Source organism: Orycteropus afer, unplaced genomic scaffold (genome assembly GCF_000298275.1).
Source record: "Orycteropus afer afer isolate SDZICR_OR568_19922 unplaced genomic scaffold, OryAfe1.0 scaffold00054, whole genome shotgun sequence".
NCBI classification, from domain to species: Eukaryota; Metazoa; Chordata; class Mammalia; order Tubulidentata; family Orycteropodidae; genus Orycteropus; species Orycteropus afer.
In genome coordinates, this window is record NW_006921641.1 from 11,594,543 (window position 1) to 11,618,946 (window position 24,404).

The window sequence follows — 24,404 nt, forward strand, 5'->3', positions numbered from 1 at the left end:
TGTGATTTCTCATTTTTCGATTCCTCGTTTTGTCTTCAATCATTTTAAACATATTTATCGTTTCTTTTGGATGGAAGATTGGACAATCTAGTTCTGTAATGATACCACCTCAGAAACCCAAGGAGGGGTCGCTATGAGTCAGATCCAACTCAACAGCAGTGAGTTTGGTTTTTTGGTGTTTATTGTCTGAGATGAGGAGAAGCTAAGTATGTTATTTCTGTCTGCTTACTCTCATTCCTGGTAAATTGTTTCATCACATATTTTATTATTTTGGACTATTTTGTTTTGTAATAAAGGGCCCTCTTCAGTGGTGCTTTATCTGTGGGAAGCCTATTTTCTATGTTGAAGATGTTTCTTGACAGAGAACTTTTGCCTTTGCTGCTGCCAGCTGCCCCAGGAATATCCCCTACCTAGGGAAACTTTCATTTTAATTTCTTGGCTTGTGGGTTTCTGAACCATACAGATGACATAAATTTCAAAGCCCAAACCTGCATAGGACAGGATCCCACTGCCATCGAGTCATTTCCGACTCATAATGACACCCACTGGGTTTCCAAGATTTCCATAAATCTTTATAGAAATAGATTGCCTCATTTTCCTTCCGTGGAGTAACTGGTGGGTTTGAACCATTGACCTTCTGGTTAGTAGCCAAATGTCTTCCCCACTATGCCACCAGAGTTCCTTAAAGACAGGATCAGAATTATAATTAATTCTCAGTGGAGATAAGATTCCTTGTTGTTTCCCTGAGTTTGTGCTTGTTTTTTTCTAGTCCATTCATTCTGCAGGAGTCTTAATACTAGCCCGGAGAGTACCAAGACTGGCATTCTGGGCAGCCATAGTCATGCATTTACCACGCAGTCTGTAGTTCTGTCTTTGTTTTTGGTGTTTGAGAAAAGCCCTTTCAATTATTTAAATGCAGTTATAATAATGGGGTTTCTATTTTTTATCTAGGACTTCTGGTAATCTTGTAAAAGGAGGGATCTTTAGTCCATTACATTGCTAGAAAGAGAATCCTAAATAGGGTTTCTTCACAGCCAGTGATCACAGTCAAGATCCTGACACTGCTGTCACATTGTTCTCGGAGCATTCCGGTAGTTCTCGGATTAATGAAACAAAAGTGGCCTTCAGAACTGAAAACAGCCCTTGAAGCAACAAAAGAGACCCCTGTGGTAAATTACAGCAAAAATGGAGTCAGGAGCATTCCACTGACCACTCATTTATTCAGCACACTTTGTTCAGATTTCCTGCTCAGTAATGAGCTGGATATTAGGGATACACTGGTGCAGTCAGACAGTCCCTGGTCACAAGGGGACTAAAAGAGAAGACAGGCAAGTCCGTGAGCCTGTGAGTCAGCCTGAAAAGGGCTGTGATGGAGATGTGCGTGACATGCTATGGAAGTGGGGGGTGGTCAATGGGGTGCCACTGTAGAGCTTCAGCAAAGGATAGATTTGATCAGATTTATACTTTATAAAAAGATTAATTTTGCTGCTGTTCAAAGAATAGACTGGAGATTAGCAAGACTGGAAGCAGGGAGAGGAGTCCAGAGACTCTCACACTGACCTGGGCAAGAAGTTACGACAGTCTGCACCAGAGAGGTGGCTGTGGGGATGTTGAGAAGTGGATTTGAAAGCTCTCAATAATTCAGAGAACATGTAAGTTCATTTTCTAAAAGGGTTAGGTAAGGACCAAGTGAAGTGGTTACTTCCTGGTCAAAACAAACAGATCGTTCTGTTAATTCTCAGAATTTTTTTAAGCTCTGATTCACCTAACGGCTAAGCTCCCCTCCCATTAAAAATAATTCATATCATCAGTTAGTCCCTGCAAATGGTGCAGAAAGACTCCTGTGTGATTTCCGCAAGAAATAAAATAATAAAAAGCTCAGTGAATCAAACGGGGAAAATGTGGAACATAATTCAAATTCTTGTAGACACTAGCCTTTCTAGAGCCATGGAGGGTGGATGAACCCTGAAACTATTTTCCTGAGATGATCTTTAAATGTTTAACCAAAAATATCCCTGAAGTCTTCTTAAAGCCAAACACTAGTTTAGCTGGACTACTAAAAACTGCCTGCCTTAACCATTATGCTTTTTTAAGAACTGTCTCTGTGGGATCAAAGTAACAACAGCACCTGGAAGGATTAGATAGCAAGCTCAGGGGCAGAGAGTTTATGCTAATAGGGGAGAAACAATTCAGAAAAGGAGGTGAGAATGGGTGCACAGCTCAGAGCATGTCATCAGTGCCACTGCATTGTACATGTAGAAACTTGAATTGGGGTGTGTTTATTGATACACACAAACCAAAAAAAAAAAAAAAAACCAGATGATTCCTGTGTGCCCTCCCTTGGGCATGCCTGTCTGCCTTGCATTTTAGGGAATCGCTGGTCTGGTCAACAGAAACATTAGGAGCAGAAACCTCATCTTCATTTAAAGTACATCATGTTTGAAGGAAACCCTTTTTCAACATAATGCCACTTCAGATGTCTGTGAACCATCTGTGCCTTAGACACTGTTGTTGTTGTTATGTGCCGTCGAGTTGGCCCCGACTCCTAGCGACCCCTCCTTGGGTTTCCGAAGCAGTGTCATTACGGAAGTAGATTGCCCAACCTTCCTTCTGAGGAGTGGCTGGTGGGTTTGAACTGCCAGCCTTCTGGTTAGCAGTCAAGTACCTTCGGCACTATGCTACCAGAGCTCCTTAGACACTAGCTTACTCCTAATAGAAACACAGCTTTCCCATAGCTATGGACCCAGCCTCTGGTGAAGTAACAAATCATCCAGTATGTGATGAAGTTGGGCTGTGTAGACATATATACCAGGCATTGCAGCCAAGTCCTACACCGTGTTGTCCGTCACCCACGTCAGCTTTCAGCACAGTGAAATTCACGGAACAATCACTCAGTTTCCTTCCTTTATTTTCACAGTATAGACCTGTCTGGCTCAAGACCCAAGAGTTAAGCAGCAACTGTAAAGAGGCAGAAACACTATAAATAACTCAGAGAACCCTTTTATAACAGCAACTGCCTGCTGATTCTGTGGCCTAACAGCTCAAGCAAAAAGGATATAAATACAATATTGTGCAATGACTAATTACTCAAAATTTTGTGCATCAGCAGAAGTGCAACCTGTGGTTGGTGCTAATATTATCAAATGCCTTTGCTATTTAATAATCTGGTAGCTGTACATTATTTAGCATGCAATTTTCACAGAGAACAATGATTTTATTTCAAGTACCTCTCACTGAAATAAAAAAGCAGCTGTTAGAAGATGAACATTTGGCAGAAAATGTTTTAGCGGAATCTTTTGTAAGATATTAAATCATGTTAGATTAACTGTTTTCTGTCTAGAATAGTGGAGTCACAAAGAAGAAAGATCACTGACCACAGAAGGCTAGGCCAATCTTTGGAACCCAATGAATCACTCATAGACATTTTAGTTTTAAGTGCCATTTACTCACCCATATATAAAGTTATTTATATACAAAGCTTCCATTTAATATTGCCTGAAGAATGGGCCTCATTAATTCCCTTTTTAGCTCACACTCAGGATTCTACTTCTCTTTCATCAATATAGAATTCTTTAAATTATAGAATAAATTAATCCACCACAGACATTTTGGCCAGAATGGGATTTGTGACCAGTTTTAAGTCTCCATAGGCCATTCTTCTCTGTGGGTTGCCAGACAGAAGGGCAGTGAAGACTGTGATTTAGTGCCACAGGATGACCCAGCCTCTGATCCTGGAGAGGCACTAGAATGACACCCTGGGCGACTCCTGGCTCCATGTCCCACCCACTCCCAGGTTGCCAGAGCAGGGCTAATCCCAAGGTGACAACAGACCCTCACATGTTCTTCAGGCTGGACAACCACCAGTCAAAAGTAGGGTGTACCTGTGGGTAAGTGACGTCATGACATGGCTGCTGGACACAACCAGTTTCAACCAAAGAATACTGTGGTAAAGCTGCTTTGATGTGGCCACACTGATCCAGATTAATTTGTATTAATTGCACTAACCACTGAAACTATAAGGAGCTCTGGTAGTGTAGTGCCTAAGGCATTTGACTGCTAACCGGAAGGTTGGAGGTTCAAACCAACCAGCCACTCCGCAGAAGGAAGACTGGGCAATCCACTTCTGTAAAGATTTATTGCCTCAGAAACCCAAAGGGGGTCACTATGAGTTAGAATTGACTCAATGGCAGTGAGTTGGGTTATTTTGTTTTTTGTTTTTTGTGGTTTTTTTGGTTTACTGTAATTATAAATTAAACATGGTATTCTTAAATTATCATGCAGTGTGCAGAACAAATAGCACCTTATCACTAATTCCTACTACTGTCATGGAGATGATGGGTCAAGATTATAAATAGAGGGAGGGTTTTCAGAGATGCTGAGGATTGCTTATAGGGTGAGGCTTAGGCTAGGACTGAGTTTGGAAGGAGGTACAGAAAATGGGTCGGAGCAGGAATATCTGTTCTATGCATTATTTGGTAATAAAAGACCATGTGTATACATTTATTGCACAGTCATTTTGATGCAAGTGTTGTCTTAAAACAGCTTCCTCAAGATGCCCCGCTTCTGTGCTGGTATGAATGGCCAACTCAGAGCCTATCACAAACTAGAATCTGAGAGGGGACACTGAAACAGAGTCAGACCTCAAATAGAGTCACCAAATGGCCTCTGTCAATATGGATCATTGGCTTAAATGGACAGGAGCCATTTGCCACCAATAATGGAGCCAACTCAACCTATGGTGTTGACCTCTGTACATTCATGTACATTCATGGGTGAAAGTTGGAACAGCAGTAACACAATATAGTGAGAGATGACTTCTTTTGCATTTGATTCAATTTTAGGTCAAATTCAACTTATGCTGTTACTACGATAATCTGTGATTTTACAAATGAGAACTAAATTCTTGCAAGGCCCCTGGGTGGCGTAAATGGTTAAGCAGCCCAATGTGAATCAAAAGGTTGGCAGTTCAGGGACTTCTGATAAAATGGTGGAATAGGCAGACGAGCTACGCAGACCTTCTTCAACAAAGAAAAGAGAAGCCAGTTGACAGAGATACAGAAGATAATCCTGGAGACCTGAGCTTTGAAAGGAAGTATACAGAAGTGGATTAGGCACCAACTAGTGGAAGAACCTAAATGAAAACAGTGAGTACAGGGACAGACGAAGCTGCAGACTGTCAGCTACTCTGATGGCACCAACAGCCTGAATATTTCCAAGTGGTATTGGGACCTGAGAATTGACCTAAAGATCAGCCCTGGTCCCCAAGAACTGCAGGGATGACTGCACCAGTGGCCGATGACTAGGAAAAGAAACAGCAAAGAGGGAGACAACCTGAGCTGTGGACTTTCAGCTGTCTGGAGGGTTCAGCCATTTTGATTGTTTACAAGTGGCAGCCATTTGGGATATTTAAAGTGACAGCATTCTCATTCAGATTCCAGGGACCTAAGAATAGTCTCTGCTTGCAAAGGATGGCAGGGACATACAGGAGGCTGAAAATGAGAAAGGAGAAAGGTGGAGAGTGTGTAAGTGCTGCCAACTAGAGAACAGAGGAGCACAATACCCTGCTTACTTAGATAAATCCAAACAAAACAAAGAAAATTAAAATCTTGGGCAAATCACTCCAACATACAATCACCAATTAAATATAAATACAGACAATGTCACAATGTCTAGGAGAAAACAGACCATCACAGTCCACACAGAGAAGAAAGATAAAGCAGGAGAAACAAGGGACCAGGATGCAGACCCAGAACACATCCCTGAGGGGGAAGCAGCATTGGGACTTCCTGATAAGAAATTCAAAAGAATTATATTTAGGTACCTTCAACTGATTGAGAGACAGATCAAAGAAAACACTAACAAAATTGAGGAAAACACAGAGAAAACCATAGGACGATTTCAAAAGATGATACAAGAACAAAATGACTAAATGAAACATTAGAAATGATACAAAATCTACACACAGAAACCCAAAAGATTAATACTAAATTTTCATAAATAGATAACACATTGAATGGGCAAAGGAGGAGAATTGAATCAATGGAAGACAGTGAGATAGACGACAAATACCTCAATACTTCCTTGAACAGCGGTCAATCAGAAAAAAAAGATCAAAACAAAATGAAGAAACCCTAAGGTTCATGTGGGATACCATCAAAAGGAATAACCTACATGTAAGAGACAAATAAAACCACAGAGAAAATTGTCAAAGATTTGTTGGAAGAGAATTTTCCTGGTATGATGAAAGATTCAAGAAATCCAACTAACCCCAAACAGGATAGACCCCAAAAGAAAATCACCAAGACATGTCATCATCAAACTCACCAAAACCAAAGACAAAGAAAGAATCATGAGAGCAGCACAGGAAAAATGAAAAGTTACCTACAAGGGGCAACCAATAAGACTGAGCTCGGATTTGTTAAGAGAAACCATGCAGTTGAAAAGACAATAAGATGGTATATATAAAACACTGAAGGAGAAAAATTTCCAACCAAGAATTATGTACCCAGCAAAATTGTCCCTCAAATATGATGGTGAAATTAGGACATTTCCAGATAAACAGAAGTTAAGAAAATTTGTTAAAACCAGACCAACCTTACAAGAGATGCTAAACGAAGTCCATCTGACAGAGAACCAACAACAACTGACCATTAGCACACATGATGACATAACCCAGAAACCAGCCCACTTATGAAAGTATCCAAAGTAAATAAGCCTACAAGATTGTAAACCGGGAACCAGAGACGTCAATTGACAAATGAAGACAACTACAAATCAAAAAGAGGGAAAAAATTGCATAGTTACAGAACTTCTAAATGGTGGGGAAATCAAGACAACTGCAAGATAGATTGTTATAAAATTGAGAAGAAAAGTATAAATCACAGGGTAATCTCAAAGAAAAATGATAAACCTTCATATCAAAATAAAAAAGAGGACAAACACAAATATTTAGCAAATACTAAAACAGTAGCAATGAAGGAAGTAATAACATAATTCATAAACAAAATTTTCAGCACAGAAAATTATATGGAACAAAGAAATCAGCAACACCACGAAAAAACACATAACAAAATGACAGCAACAAATTCATATTGTCAATAATTACACTGAATGTCAGTGGGCTAAATGCAACAGTCAAGAGATGGAGAGTTGCAGACTGGATAAGAAAACATAACCCACCAATATGCTTTCTACAAGAGACACACCTTAGAGAGAACAACAAAAATAAACTCAAAATCAAAGGTTGTAAAAAGATAAATAAAGCAAATGTCAACCAAAAAAGGGCAGGAGTGGCAATATTAATTTCTGATAAAATTGTCTTTAAAACAAAAACCACCATAAGAGACAAGGAAGGATATTATATAATGATTAAAGGATTGATTGAACAAGAAGACATAACCGTAATAAATACCTATGCACCCAAAGAGCCCCAAAATACATAAACCAGACTCTAAAAGAATTGAAAAGACAAATAGATGACTTCACAGTCATAGTAGGAGACTTTAATACACCACTTTCAATCACAAACAGAAAAACTGGAAAGAAACTCCAAAAAGACTCAGAAGAACTAAACAATACAACCCACCAACTTGACCTTATAGACATCTACAGAGCACTTCATCAAACAATAGCAAAATATACATTCTTTTTCAGTGTACATGGAACAGTGTACATAGACCATATGTTAGGCCACAAAGCAAGCCTCAATAAATTTAAATCATTGAGATACTGTAAAGGATCTCCTCAGATCACAATGCTATAAAATCAGAAATCAACAATAGGAAGATGAATGGAAAAAGAGCAAATACATGGAAGGTGAATTACACCTTCAACTAGTAATAGAAGAAATAAAAAATAACACAAATAAGAAATGAATTGGGTGATGCCACAACAGAACCAACAGAAATTAAAAGGATAATATCAGAATACTATGAAGAACTATACTCCAACAAATTTGAAAATCCAGAAGAAATGGACAGATTTCTAGGAACATACTACTTACCTAAACTAACACAGGCTAATGTGAAAAATTTAAACAGACCCATAACAAAAGAAGAAATTGAACAGGTCATCAAAAAATTACCAACACAAAAAAGCCCTGGCCCAGACGGTTTCACTGGCAAATTCTACTGAACATTCAGAGAAGAACTGACACTAATCCTGTTCAAACTATTCCAGAACATAGTAAAGGACAGAATCCTCCCAAATTCATTTATGAAGCAAGCATAACCTTGATACCAAAACCAGGCAAAGACATCACTCAAAAGGAAAACTACAGACCAATATACCTCATGAATATAAATGCAAAAATCTTCAACAAAATCCTAGCCAATAGACTGCAACAGCATATCAAGAAAATCATTCATCATGACCAAGTGGGGTTCATTTCAGGTATGAAGGGATGGTTCAACATTAGAAAAACAATCAGCGCCATCCACCATGTAAATAAAACAAAGGAGAAGAACCACATGATCATATCAACTGATAACAGAAAAGGCATTTGATAAAATCCAACACCCATTCCTGATAAAAACTCTCAGCAAAATAGAATAGAAGGGAAAGTCCACAACATAATAAAGGACATATATGCAAATAAAACAGACTACATTATTCCCAATGGAATGAGACTGAAACCATTCCCCATGTGAACAGGAACCAGACAAAGATGCCCTCTATCACCACTTCTATTCAACATTGTACTGGAAGTCTTAGCCAGGGCAATAGGGCAAGACAGGGAAATCAAAGGCATCCAAATTGGTAAGGAAGAAGTCAAACTATCCCTATTGGCTGATGATATGATCCTATACATAAAAAACCCAAGAGACTCAGCAAAAAAACTACTGAAACTAATTGAGAGATTTAGCATTGTGGCAGGATATAAGATCAACATCCAAAAATCAGTTGGATTCCTCTACACCAGCAAAGAGATTGCTGGAAAAGAAATAAGGAAATCAATACCATTTACAATAGCTACCAACAAAATAAAATACTTAGGAATAAATCTCACTAGGGACACAAAAGACCTGTATAAAGAAAACTACATATCACTACACCAAGAAACTATAAGAGATCTGCATGAATGGAAGAACATACCATGCTCATGGATAGGAAGAATGAACTCTGTAAAAATGATACTGCCCAAAGTAATCTATACATTCAATGCAATCTCAATACAGATCTCACGAATATTCTTTAAGGATATGGAAAAACCAATCACTAACTTTATATGGAAATGAAAGAGACCTTGAATAAGCAAAGCACTATTGAAGAAGAACAACAAAGTAGGCCTCATACTGCCAGATCTCAAAACCTACTGTACAGCCACAGTAGTCAAAATAGCCTGGTACTGGTACAATGACAGACACATAGACCAGTGGAACAGAATTGAGAACCCAGAAACAGATCCATTGACCTATCATCAGCTGATTTTTTACAAAGGGCTGAAATCCATTAAATGAGCAAGAGGTGGTCTCTTTAACAAGTGGTGCTGGCAAAACTGGATATCCATTTGCAGAAAAATGAAACAAGATCCGTACCTCACACCATACACAAAAACTAACTTTGATCCAAATAGATCAAAGACTTCAATGTGAAACCTAAAACTATAAAGTTCCTCAAGGAAAAAATAGGGACAAATTTAGGGGCTCTAATTTATGGCATAAATAGACTGTCCAGCATAACCCAAAATGCATAAACAGCAGAAGATAAACTAGATGAATGAGACCTTCTAAAAATTAAATTTTTATATGCTTCAAAGACTTCTCCAAAAGAGTCAAAAGAGAACCTACATATTAGGAAAAAATATTTGGCAGCAATGTATCTGACAAGGGACTTATCTCTAGAATTTATGGAAAACTGCAACACCTCAACAACAGAAAGATTAACAATCCAATTAAAAAATGGGCAGAAGACAAGAATAGAATTTCACCAAAGAGGATATTCAGGCAGCCAATGAACATATGAAGAAATGCTCACTATCATTAGCCATCAAAGAGATGCAAATCAAAACAACAGTGAGATACCATCTTGCTCCAGCACTAATGGCAAATTTCACCAAGATAGAAAGTAACAAATGCTGGTGAGGATGTGGAGAGATTGGGACTCTCATATACTACTAGTGGGACTATAAAATGTTACAACCACTGTGGAAAGCAGTATGGCGATTCCTTAAAAAGCTGGAATCAGAAATACTATCTGATCCAGCAATCCCATTACTAGGTATGTATCCTAAAGAAGTGAGAGCCAGGACAAAAATGGATATGTGCACACCCATGTTCATCACAACCCTATTTACAATAGCAAAAAGATGGAAAACCTAGGTGCCCATCAACAGAAGAATAGATAACCAAACTATGGTATATACACACAGTGGCATACTATGCAACACTAAAGAATAATGTAGAATCTGAAAAACACCGCATACCATGGATGAACTTGGCAGACATTATGCTGAGTGAAATAAGTCAATCACAGAAGGACAAATATAGTAATACTATTCATTATTATTACACAATTTTATGTTTATATTATACATTATTATTATATAATTCATTGTTGTGAAAAGTCAAGGAAAGGTTTTTATATGGAAGAAGACATTCTTTGTTGGTTACCGGGGTGGAAGGGGAGGGGAGAGACACTGCAAAAAAAAAAAAAAAAAAAAGTGCATTGACTCATGTCACTTTAGTTTTTTTTCATTTCACTGAACATAAATTATATTTCAATAAAATGTATTTTAAAATAATAATAATAATAAAAGCTTGGCAGTTCAGACCCACCCAGAGGTGCCTGGGAAGAAAGGGCTGGCAGTCACATCCATAAGAACCCTATGGAGCACAGTTTGACTCTGAAACACACAGGGTTCATCGTAAGTCAGAATCTCCTCCACAACAACTGGTTCTAATACTAAATACTGGTAAACCAAACCAAACCAGCTGCCGTCAAGTTGATTCCAACTCTTGGTGAGCCCATAGGTGCAGACTAGAACTGTGCTCCATAGGGCTTTCAAGGCAGTGACCTTCCAGAAGCAGATTGCCAGGCCTTTCTTCCAAGGCACCTCATTGTAGATTCAAACCACCAACCTTTCAGTTAGAAGCCAACTGCTCAATAACCATTTGCCCAACCCAGTATACCAGTAAATGAAAAATCTGACAGTTCTGGGTTCAAGATTGGTAGTTTCTCTTGTTCTGTAGTATCTAAATTTTAACCTATATGTTGAAAATGGAAAGAGCAGTGTCATTTTTTAATAATTTTTTGAGCAGGAAAATGCTGCCCTGAATATCACTGGGCACCACCTTAATTTTGCACTCAACCCCTCATCGATCCCTCTGTTATCATCTATTTAAATGAAAGAAGGCTCTAGCCCCGTACAACTTCACTCCAGATGGAAATGCATAATTCAAGAAAAATACTGATGTCAAAGAAGAGAAGGCACACTAATTTGTGTCAGCATTTGCCCAAAATTAAAAAAGAGCACAAGGAGGGCTTAATGTATTGTAACTTTTAAAATAAAATTGTTGTTGTTGTTGTTATTGTTGTTATGTGCCGTCGAGTCGGCCCCAACTCATAGCGACCCCTCCTTGGGTTTCCGAGGCAGTATCACTACGGAAGTAGGATTGCCCAACCTTCCTTCCGAGGAGTGGCTGGTGGGTTTGAACCGCCAGCCGTCTGGTTAGCAGGCAAGTGTCTTAGCCACTATGCTACCAAAATAAAATTAGAACCAATATTTAGGCATCCTCTGCCTCTTGCTCCCTGCTGTGACGTGAAGGATTGACTCTCTATGGCTCAAATACCAAATGTAGTCAGTTTTTCGTTTCTGCTTGGATTTTTTTCCTCCATAAAATATGATTGCTGGTTTATCTCTGATATCCAAAATCAGGTCTTTATATCTTGTCCACTCTAATCTCGACAGAAAAACCAGGCTAGGAAGAGCCAGTTCTCCTCTTATGTTCCACACCCGTGGTGATTGTGGACTAGAAGGACCCCCACTACCAGTATAACTAGGTCAGCTTCTGAATAGCTATTAATCAGGGTTTCAAACCAATTTGGTCCAGTTCAACCCCCTGCTGAGAATTTGCATGTCTACCCCAGATACACTGAATCAGAATCTACATTTTAACAAGATCCCCAGATAAATACATAAGAATCACTGAAAACCCACTACTATCGAGTCAATTCTGGCTCATAGTGACCCTGTAAGACAGAATCAGACTACTCCATAGGGTTTCCATGGCTTTAAATCTTTATGAAAGCAGACTGCCTCATCGTTCTCCCAAGGAGCAGCTGATGGGTTTGAACTGCCGACCTTCTGGTTAGCAGCCGAATGCTTTAACCACTGAGCCACCAGAACTCCTTAAGATACACTTGGGGATCTTTTTAAAATGTAGATCTGATTCAGTGTATCTGGCTGGGGTGGACATGGAAATTCTCAACAGGGGGTTGAACCAGAACAAACCAGTTTGGAGCCCTGCCATTAATGCTTCCTTAGTATTAATTCCGTGTAATGTGGGTGTCACCCACATAGTTTTTCTTTTTCTAAAGCTGGAAAGTAAAAGGTTGATAATGAACATTTCACAATGCACTACTGTGCAAGGTGTTCCTACACACTCATGAGAATTCTTTAGCATCCATCCCAAAGATGTTCTGTCCTTTAAAGCAGTCACCTTGGGAAGCTGCTCAATTAGTCCAATCAAACTGCCATTAAGAAGCTTTTTGGCTCTTTATTAGAAAATTCTTAGAGCCAGTGTTGTTTATAGTGGCTCATTATTTTTTCCCTACCTTAGACTTGGTTTCAAGTGAGTCACTCTTCCTAGAAATAATTTCCTTAAGATAGAGGTTTTCAAAGTGTGGCCCCAGACCAGTAGCATCAGCTTGTTAGAAATGCAACCTGTGCAATTTAAAGGCTTATCAACGTTGGGGATGGAGGTCAGCAAGCTGTGTTTGAACAAATCCTCCAGCTGATTCTGATGCATACTCAAGTTTGAAAACCACTGACTTAGAAAATGAAATTTTGCCTCTATTGAGGATGCTTCCAATTGTGAAGTGTTTTGGTTACCTAGTGCTGTTCTAACAGGAATATACCACAAATGGGATGGCTTTAACAAACAGGAGTTCATTCTCTTACAGTTTGGGAGGCTAGACGTCCAAGTTCAAAGTGCCAGGCTCTAGGGGCTGGGTGAAAACCCCTCAACCTTAGGCTTCAGCTCTGCCTCTTGCTCCAGGCTCACTGAAGCTAGAGGCTTTTCTTTACTCAGGCAGCTGCTGCTGCTGAGACTGACAAACCTAAGGTCGACAAGTAACAAGGCACAGTCCCGATATTACCAAACCACACAGCAGGCCATTGATTCAAGTCCATTAAGAGTCCCAAGATCGACAGACCACATGGCAAGCTGCTGAACAACAACCCGACTGCATGCAGGGTCCAAGCGTGCCATAAGCTGAAGACCTTCCTCAGCGTTTGATTCTTATATACTGGAAGCAGCCCAGATCTCTAAAGTAGCTACTCAGCTGCTCTAGTAAAATTCCACTATGGAGTTAATTACCAATCTCTCCAACAGGAATAACTACATCCAGCTGCCCAGCCATTCAACCAGGCCCAGCCAAGTTGACATATAACCTTTACTACCACATGAATGTACTCCAAGAGAAAAGTTTCAAAAATGTTTGAGCAATGTTGAAATGCATGTGTGCACGATCTTCTCAGAGGATGGCTCTAATGGGGACTGACCTTCCACTGAGGCATCCCAATGCTGCCACCTACTAGCTGTTTGACTTTGATCCAAGTTCTTACACTTGGTTTCTCATGCGGAAAATGAAAGTCGTATCCTACCCTGATGATGCAGTGGTTAAGTGCTCAGCAGTTCGAACCCACCTGTCGCTCCATAGGAGAAAGACCTGGGATGTGCTCCTGTAAAGATTACAGCCTAGGAAACCTCATGAGGCAGTTCTACTCAATCATGGGGTCACTTTGAGTCGAAATCAACCTGACGGCACACAACCACCATCACCACCCTGCCTATCTCATGTTGTTGTTGTTGTGCGCTGTCAAGTCGGACCCGACTCTTAGCGACCCCTCCTTGGGTTTCCGAGGCATTTCACTACGGAAGTAGATTGCCCAGCCTTCCTTCTGAGGAGTGGCTGGTGAGTTTGAACTGCCAGCCTTCTGGTTAGCAGTAAAGTAAGTGCGTTAGGCACTATGCTACCAGAGCCAGGAAAAAATATAAATGCCTATTTAAAAGACAAATTAAAATAGTATCAAAACTTTGCTACTTACACATGTTTTATATGAAATTGTGACAATTTGAAATGCCTTATTAAGCCCCCAAATATTTACTCTTTCTTTTAAATCACACAGTATTTTAAAAGTGAACTATCTCAACCTAAAATTGAAAATTTAAATAAAATAAATTAAGATGATGAATTCTGGAAGCCAAAGTCATGGGCATTTATGACATAATGATTTGTCATGGTCCCCATAGATTTACATATAATAAAAATCAGCAGCATTTACACAATCATGATAACAAAAACTGGATTCTCATTGTCCAGCATGATGCTCGTATACTGACCTAGTTAGGGAAGACGGGAAGGTCAAGGCCTGAGAGAGGATGTGAGCTCATCCTTATGATGTCAATATGCACTGATAAGAGAAGATAGAAAAATTCAGATTTGAGCAGTGGAAACTGGGCTCTTACATAAGCAACATAGTATCCCATGGTTTGTTTTCCAGGCAGACCACTCAGGAGTGTCTGCATGGGAGAGAACCTTTGTATGTTCCTACCTCGGGATATAGGCCAGGCCACACTATTCTAATCTTGTTAAATTCCTCACTCCAGGCCTTGACGCTGTCCAGGCTTCCTCACTGGTGGCCATGTTGAGTGTAGATTGAAGTAAACATTAGAGGAATTGGCTAGGAGAAATAGGAATTTCTGGCTCAGAAGAAAAAAAGCAGGGAGCTACCAATACCTGCTTTGCATGTAGAGATTTCCAGTTAGGGCTTCTTAACATCCCAGCAGGCCCAGAAGACTGAGCCACTGGTAGTCCTTTGGGACAAGAGGCCCTATTTCAGTGTTTCTCAACCTATTTTTTTCCTACTCACCTTCCTTCCCATGAAATCTTAATAGCACAGATAATACTGCTTTTCTGCTTACATACTGTTGTCCGGTGGAGAGCCACAAACCCTTGTAATACCCTTTTTTTTTTCCCAACGCCAAGAACCATTTTCATCCTCGTGACAGAGATATCACCCAGTTGAGAACACATGGCTTGAGAGGAATGAAGGATCTAGGCAGGTCCTTTCTGCTCACTCTTTGAGTAGGTGGTGAGGTTGGGCACAAGGGGAAGGTGGATCAGGTGACCTGATGTATATCCATCATGAGCCAGGACAGGCCTCAACTTCAGGTGCCAGCATCACTAGAGCAATGTCCTCCACACCATCTGTTCAGCCCTTCTGCGATCCTGTGGGCTCTTCCACACCTCCTCTCCCTCGACAGCCGCCCTCGGCCACTGCACATGTACTAGGAAACTCAGGGCTCCACCAAAGCAGCATTAATCCTCTCCTCACAGGGCTGCCATCCAGCTCCGCCCACCCAGCCCCAGGCCTCTGCCCAGAAGCCTGGCATTGTTCTCTCTCCACTCCTTCATCCCACACTAAGGAATAAGATTTGCCAGGTTTTCCCAGACTTACACTGACTAAAATGACCTTTACACTTTTCACTTTACATTTCTTTAATCTCCTACTCATAGCCTCTTTAAAAGCCTAATAAAGTATCTCCACTGCCCCCAGAGGAGAATGGATTTCCTGGACCGCAGCACATACAGATGGCCACACCAGAACTCTCTGGAGATTGGCCTGTCTTCTAATCAGGGTGGCAGGATACTGTGGCTTCTACCTGTCCCTGGAGAGCGAGCACATTCCTGGTGACCCTCACCTTCCTGCTCTCAGATGGGAATATGAAATCAGTCACAGTTAAGCCCCTCATCCTATGATTAGCAGTCATGGTCTTCATCATTCCTTTGAACCCTTGTCTGGCCCCTTCTCACCTAGATCATGAGCTTCATTTCCAAAAGCATAAGCAAAGAAAGGGACTTCTCAGATGAGACCACCTAGCCCAGCCCACCTTTGTTAAACACCCTTTCACATACATTATCTAATTCAATGTTTACAATAGTCCTGTGAGGTAGCTTCCATTTTGCAGATAAATAAACAGGCACAGAGAGCTTGAGTAACTTTCCAGGGCTCACACAGCTAGGAAGTGGTGAAATTAGGACTTAAACCCAGCATTTTCTGATGCAAAACCATTTATTACATTGTCCCAGTTGAGAACACTACAGCTGTGTAAATAGAAATAGAAATGACTGAGGGGCTTCCCTGTAGGTGTAAAGGTAATGAATTTACATTCTTAAAAGATGCCAGAGCTTTTAGGAGGAGGCATATTTAAAACCAGGTTTGTTTGTTCTTTCTGTGCTGCTTCCCCAAGGTTCGTAACAACTCTGTTTCCTGATGGTTCCATTCTTACTCTTGAGAATAAAGAAAGGGTTTTACTTGCCCAGACCCAATCAGATAGATGCTTATGCCTCAGCTGCTACAAACCAGGCAGAAGCCCCATTCTTAGACCTTGAAAGCAAGAACAAAACAGGACTTGCCACCAGCTAGCCTAAGGTGGGTGTTCTCAGCAGCTAGAGCAGCTCTCCTTAAGCCCATCTCCCCTGATGTATGTTCAGTAAACCCAGTGTGGACAGCAGGGCTGAACCTCTAGGTGGAACCTGCTGGCCCCAGCATGGCAGTGGGAAGTAGACTGGGAACCTGGTGGTTTACATTAGCTCTCTCTCCCTTTTCGCAACCCCTTGCAACAATCTTTTTTAAGAAGAAGTGGTGCATTGACATGTGATTTAGTCATGTTTCAGCCCGCTTGCCTTTTCCCTGGCCTCCAAAACCACAAGCCCTGCTGAGGAATTTAGGTCCACAGTGTAGGCTTTGAATATTTTGTGTAGGGAGAGGTTTTGAAAAGAAAGGAAAGTGGTATCTACTTGTCAGATGGAATGCGTGAAGACATGGAGGAGGAATGCAAGGGCTTTAACTGTTGGGGTCCCTGGCAATCTAGGCCATGAGTCATCCTGCGTGGGTACGGATTCCTAACAAATGAGCCTCAGTGATGACATCAGTCTTGCAAGATCATCTGTGAACTATTGCAGCTGCCTGACAAGTTCTTACCTTGGGGATTTTCATCACATGGTTTTTTTCACCAACCACACTTAATACCCATCATTCCTTCCATTTCATCCACTTTTCTCTTGACTGGAATTTGGTAAACCAAGACTTTGTCTGGCTCAGTGCCGTCCCTCCTACAGGGTCCTCTTGGGACAGTGTGTGTTTCTCCCCTAATCATTCAGCCACTCTTTCCCCTGACAATCCTTGATTTAGTTAATGCTCGTTTCACCTATGAGCTGGACATTGCACTAGGTCTCAGAATACGCAGATGATTAAAACAGTCTTCCCAGTGTCAAAGAAGAGGGCAGGGGCATCTTGGAGGGTACCTAACGCAGACTGAGGGAATCAGGGGTGGCGCCCTAAAGGAAACCTAGCACAGGCTTTGGGTATACTATAGTTGCTGTTGCTATTATTGTTGTCAGCAGCTGTTGAGTCAGCCTCCAGTTCATGGCAACTCCATGTACAATGGAATGAAAGCTACCCGGCCCTGCACCATCCTTGTGAGTGTTAGCAGCTCAGACCATTGTGATCCATAGGGCTTACTGGCTAATTTTTGGAAGTAGATTGCCAGGTCTTTCTTCCTAGTCTTAGTCTGAAAGCTCCGCTGAAACCTGTTCAACCTCATAGCAACATGCAGGCCTCCAGTGATAGTGAGTGGGGGCAGCCCGTGAGGAGGAGTGGCTAGGAATTGAACCTAGATCTCCCACGTGGAAGGTACTAGTCAATAAATATGTGATGGCTAGGAAAAGGACATCATGCTTGGTAAAGTGGAGGGTTTGTGAAAAAATGAGATGGATAGGCACAGTGGCTGCAGCAGTGGGCTCAAAACATAGCAATGATTGTAAGACTGGCCCAGGCCCCAGCAGTGTTTCGTTCTTTTGTACACAGGGTCATGATGAATTGGAACTGACTCGACACCTAACAGCAACAAGTTAATACCTGAGTTGAGTCTTAAAAAATGAGTAGGAGTTAGTCTGGGGAAGAGTCGAAGCTCGGATGTCTCCACAAACAAAGACTCAGAATTCCTTAAGTGAATAGGGAGAAATAAAAGATGAAACTGGAAAGTGGGCTGGGGAGCCTCATATGCCATGTTAAGGAGCTAAAATTGTTCCTAATAATGAGAAACTTTCAGGGGGTTGGATGGAAGTGATGTAGACACATTCACAGCAGCATAGAGGTGGATTGGAAGGAGCCAGATTGGAGGCAGGGAGACAAGTTAAGATGTTAATGTGGTCATCTACACATGGTGTGAACATGGAGTGGGGCGTTAAGAAGAGGGGTGAGGAAGAGAAGACAGATTGGAGAAATATTTGGGATTTAAACTTGGCAACTGGTGAGTAATCAGGTGTGTATGAGGGAGATATCCAAAAGACATCACCCCTGCCCCCACATTTTCAGTGTGCAGGTGCCTCACACTGAAACTGAAGATAAGAAGATGCTTATATCAGGCAGTTAAGAGTTCAGTGAGGGTTTATGGATTTAGCATGGCCTGGGAGAAACATCCTTGTTGAGCAGGCTCATATTGAGTCTATCCCAACTCATAGTGACCCCTCCTTGGGTTTCTGAGGTGGTGTCACTACGGGAGTAGGTTGCCCAACCTTCCTTCCAAGGATGGCTGGTGGGCTTGAACCATCAGCCTTCTGGTTAGCAGTCAAATGCCTTAGGCACTATGCTACCAGAGCACCCATAGGTAGTTAGATTTATGAATCTGAAGATTTAGGAGAAGAGGCACCCAACCCTGGAGAAGGATACCATACTTGCTGAAGTAGAGGGTCAGTGAAAAAGGGGAAGACCCTCAACAAGATGGAGTGACACAGTGGCTGCTACAATAGGCTCAGATATAACAATGATTGTGAGGATGGTTCTGTTGTTCATAGGGTTGCTATGAGTCAAATCTGACTCAACAGCACCTAACAACAACAGCAGGCTAAAGATGTTGGTTTAGGACTCATCATAGCAGTTGAAACTATAACAGTAGTTGAGACAACCAGGGAATTACAGGGAATGAGAAGAGGAGTAGACCAAGGACAGAACCCAAGTGTTAATTTGGGAAGAGAAGAGGGATCTATGATAGAGACAGAAAGGAGAAGTCAAAGAGGAGACCTAGGATGGTCCCTACTGCCATGCACTTCTTCCCTGATCAACTTTGCAGTACTTCTTTCCCTCCTAAACCTTCCACCTAAGCCCTCTGCCTGTTCTGTTCATGGTAAAGAGCTCCCTTACATCCTCAATCCCCATACAGCCTCTCAAATGAAAGCTGCTCCTGATCCTAAAGCCTGTTCATCACGACCTCCAGCCATCCCTCCTCAAGTCTCCTGCATCCTTAAGGCTTCTGGATTCAGTTACAGCACCTTGACCTCTTTGCTTGATCATTCTCTGTTTTTCTACAACTTTGACATTCACATCACCATCTTCCTCTCCACTCTAATGCTACCACTGTATAGGATGGCTTCAATGTCATGACTTTGAACCATTACCAAGTTTCGTAGTTCCTAGATGTTCTCAACTCCAGTGACTCTCACCTCCACTCGACTTCAGCCACCCACCCTGTGACTACTCCTAAACCAAAAACCAAACCAAACTCACTACCATTGAGTCAGTTCCAACTCATAGCAAGCCCCATTGGGTTTCTAAGGCTGTAAATCTTTACAGAAGTAAATCACTCCATCTTCCTTCCATGGAGCAGCTAGTGCATTTTCTTTTTCTTTTTTTAATTAGGATTTGGGTGAAGATTTACAGAGTAAATTCACTTTTCATACAGCAGTTCACATATACTTTGTCTCATGTCATTGACCAAAATTTACAATGCAGCAGCTCCCCTCCCACTTCCTCCCCATAGTTACCTCCTCCCAGTGTCCATCCCTTCATACTCTTCTGCACCCTGAGAGGCCCATTGTCTGCCAACCCTGTATATGATCTTGGATACACTCTCCATTTAGACATACATAATTGTTTAGCAGCTAGTGCATTTTAACCTCTGACCTTCTGGTTAGCAGCCAAATGCCTTATCCACTATGCCACCAGAGCTCTTTTGACTACTCCTTGGACATTGCTAATATCTTAAATACTTCAATTCTGTATCATAAACCTCACATCACTCTGACCACAACCAGCTTTGTCACCCCTTCCCCTACACTTGTTTTCACTCCCCTTTCCTTAGTTCCCTTGATTTTCTCCTGGTCTGTTGACACCCTCTTGACCTCTCTTCCTTTCATACCCAGACTAGACTCTCTGGTTGTTCATCTGAACTAGTCTTCCCTGAAACCTTTTGCACCCACCCTCCACTTCTGCCCAGAACTTTAGTTTAACATTCTCTTCTTTGCTCCTGCCCCAAGCAGGAGCAAGATGGAGCCTTCATCTTGAAAATGGGACCCCCAGATTGAGGAACATCACTAGAGATTCATGGTCTTCTCTCTGCCATCCTTACCATTCTTCATCACTGCAGACAACACAAGCCCTACCCATGATGAAGTGAAAAATTTGAGCAGTAGCCAAATGTTCTCTCCCCCAAATAGTTTCTCCCCCTGCTGTTTGGCTTAGTTTCCACACAGATGGCCTTGGTCCTGGCTCTGCCATTTACCACATTTTTCACCTTGGGCAAGTTACTCAACCTGCTTGAATCCATATTTCCTCTGCTTTAAAGTAAGGATCACCCAGGGCTGCTTCTAGCCTCTGTGGAGCTTCGGACAAATTGCAAGAAGGTGGCCTTCTGGAGAGGCACACCTGGGTGTGGTGCACAGCCTGCAGGCCCACCTCACACCCCCCCCCAGTCGGGTGCCTGGTGTAGTACCATCTTGCATAAAAATACCCTGCAGCCCCCGCTCCACCCACGTCCACGGGGTTCTTGTGACAAAGGTAGTAATATACAAAGCACCCAGCAGAAAGCCTGGCTCTGAAGGGAACCTTTTTTTTTTGTTTAAAAAAAAAAAACCAAACTACCGCAGACCCCTTAAACTTGGATTAACATGTAGGTGTACCCTTTTGGGGGTGGGGGACACATTCAGCCATTTTCAAGCACTTACTGCCCAACTCTGGGGCTTGATCAGTGTGCTCCTGTCTCTTACCAGAGCACAGAGCCCTTCGGGACTGGGACATAAGCTGAGTAGGTTCAGTGAGGGAACAGACCCGTGGTCATCAAGGTCCCCAGGCACACAAGGGGCAGTAGGAGAGAACAAGGAGGGAGGCGGCTGGACAGAAGGGATGCTCTGAAAGGAGGAAAAGGGACATGAGAAACCAACCTTCCTGTGGCAACCTGCCTCAGGTCTAGCAGCAGAGACTCCCCACTCCGACACCACAGCCCCAGCTCCGGGTGCTTCCTTAGGAGCTCCCCTTGGAATCTCCTCCTGAGTGCCATCTCTGCCCCACCTGCCCTGCAGAGTGCCTCCAGCCCTCCCCACCCACCACTCAAGAAGGTCCAGTTGCTCCATGGGGCGGGCATGTTTTGCTGGCCTTTCCTTCACTTCTCTGATAGACCAACTGCCTCCACAGGAACTGCAGACCAGAACTTCTCAGAGCCCAGGAGTGTGAAGGCCCTCCGGCGAGCAGGGATTTCAGAATGCCACATCCATTCTGTCAGAGCAGCTCTTCCTTAAGAGGAAATCATTGTGAGAAGATGATGAATAAAAACCACATGGGTATATTTATTGAAAGAAGATGAATTATGCCATCACCCCTCTTGGCGCAAAAATAGTTTTCAGTAAAAGGTTAAAACCATCATGTTGTATCAATGAGAACTATTCCATTATTCCAAGAATGATTGATTGGAGAGTACTTTACTTACAGGAAAATCACAGTGTTACAATACAGCTTCTACTTTTAAAGCACTTTCCATTTAAAAAAAAAAAAAAATCATACCAATGTATAAAAATAGTTATACTGAAGATGTGAATCAACAGCCAAGTAATTTATTTGGACTTGAAAGCCATGTGGTATAAATAGATTTCAACAATGAGAATATCAAGTACGTCTGGTCCATGGCAACCTAACCTCCATTTTCACTAACACAAAAGAAAGTCACATGTAGTTCAGCAAGGGCTCTAGCCACTGTGGGATGGATCATAGGAGGGGAGAGAACATGATGGAAGTAGGAGCAGCAGGTTGTTGTTGTTGTTGTTGTTGTTGTTAGGTACCATCGAGTCACCTCCGACTCATAGCGACCCCGTGCACAGCAGAATGAAACACTGCCCAGTCCTGTACCAGCTCCACGACCCCTGCTATACTTGAGCCCATTGCTGCAGCAGTAGGTGAGATCAACACAAAGTACTGAACAAGGCAACGTGGAAGACACAAAGGGGACAGACATGGGCCCCCTGCCCTCAAAGATGCTGTCCAGACTCTAGGCCTATACATAGAATACACGATAAAATTCATTAGTGTCCTAAGAGAAGTGCAAACGATTATGAGAAGTCAAGAGATTCTTTTCAGCTTTTTTCCTTCTTTCCTCCCTTCCTGCCTCCTTGCCCCCCACAAACATTTAAAGGGCTGGAATCTGCTGGGCCTGGGTTCACATTGTAGCTCTACCATTTACTAGCTATGCGACTTGGACAAATGATTTCATGTCTCTGAGACGTTACCCCAAGTTTCAGTGGAGGTTGTTGGAAAGATGAGACATCAGTATTGTGTGTATGTACATAAAGTATACAGCTTTGCTGCCTCTGCCAAACAGTGGAAGTTCACTCCCCTTCTTACCCTTCCATTCCCCTGCGAACGTTAAGTAGTACTTTTCTGCTCCTTTCATGCTTAAGTTTTAAAGAAACAATGTTGTTGGGTGTAGTGATTTTTCAGACAGTAATGTGATTTTTTCTGCATTTCCTGGCCTTTATGTCCTTGAGCTGAGGGCTCCTGTCAGCCAGCAGTTTCCTACTACTTTGGACTCGGTGACCGATTCCAGGGAAGAACCTGGAATCCCCTTCATCTCACTCTGATGAAAAGGTAGAGACTGAGCTAGGCGAGAATCAGCCCATGAACAAACACCTATTAAGCACATCCTAGTGTTCTTGGAGTCCCTGGATGGTACAAATGGTGAACGCACTTGGCCGCTAACTGAAAGGTTGGACGTTGGAGTCCACCCACAGGTGCCTCAGAAGAAAAACCTGGAGATCTGCTTCTGAAAAGTCAGTCACTGAAAACCCTGTGGGCACAGTTCTACTGTGGCACACATGAGCTCCCCATGAGTTGGGAGTCTATGGCAACTTTTTCGGTATATTCTGGGGAGTTATCAAGGAAAGAAGACATGATTTCTGGTATTTTTAATACAGGAAGGACTTGCCTTGCAGTCTTTACCAACAGCATGTAGCACTGAGAATGAAAGCAAATAAAGTTGTGGAAATCATTGTCATCTAAAGAATGCTTCCAGCACACACTTTTACCAGGCACTGTGTTTCTCTGGGTTTGTATATAGTGAGAATTAATTTAAGTGATTTCAGATATAGGTACAATACTTTTAAAATGTTCTTAAAAATCTTGGTTCTTCTCAGCCTTCTGCCTCTGCTTTGGTCTGGCTGTAAGCTAAAGATGAGGGGGGGGGAAACCACAGTAAGATGTTAACAAAACCCAGTGTGGGGCATATGGAAACTATGCTTGCACCTTTCTGTAAAACAATCCTAAAAGTTTATTTAAATGTATTTTTTAAAGTGCAGTTTGAGTAATGGATTGACTATCTGCTTATCTCCACAACTGTGATTTTACAGGGAGCTGGAGACAGTTTTGTAGGAGCTTTGGCCTTCTACCTGGCTTACTACCCACATCTGTCCTTGGAAGAAATGCTCAAGAGATCCAATTCCATCGCAGCGGCCAGCGTCCAGACTACAGGAACACAGTCATCTTACCCATACAGGAAGGACCTGCCACTTGATCTGTTTTGATTGTTGTTAACCCCACAATAAATGCTTCTGGAAATGAAGTGTACTTGGAGGTGGACACTCTTAGCTGCCAGCTTGCTATAAAATGTCATCACCTTTCTTTGCAAACGGTGTTCATTACTAGCAGTCACCCTCAAACTCTCATTTATGATAATTCTTTCGCTTTGCTTTGCACACATTTGTAAAAGCCAACCAGAATTAAGGATCCCATGAGCAGAATCTGTATAAATATCACCTCTACTCTAGGATCAGGAAACCTCTATTGTGAACAGATCATTATAATAGTTGTATACTTTCTAGCAAGGGTTGTGGACAAGTGTCTAGAACCAGAGTGAGGG

General features: G+C 42.0%; 1 protein-coding gene across 1 annotated transcript in view; it reads left to right on the forward strand.

Annotated features, from left to right (window-relative positions):
• The window catches only part of RBKS (ribokinase), a 183,898-nt gene extending 159,829 nt beyond the window's left edge, over positions 1-24,069 (forward strand). Inside the window, exon 8 of the mRNA XM_007938827.2 lies at positions 23,896-24,069. Within this exon, the coding sequence (XP_007937018.1) occupies positions 23,896-24,069 (174 nt within the window). The remainder of the gene's footprint in view (positions 1-23,895) is intronic.
• The last annotated feature ends 335 nt before the right edge of the window (positions 24,070-24,404 follow it).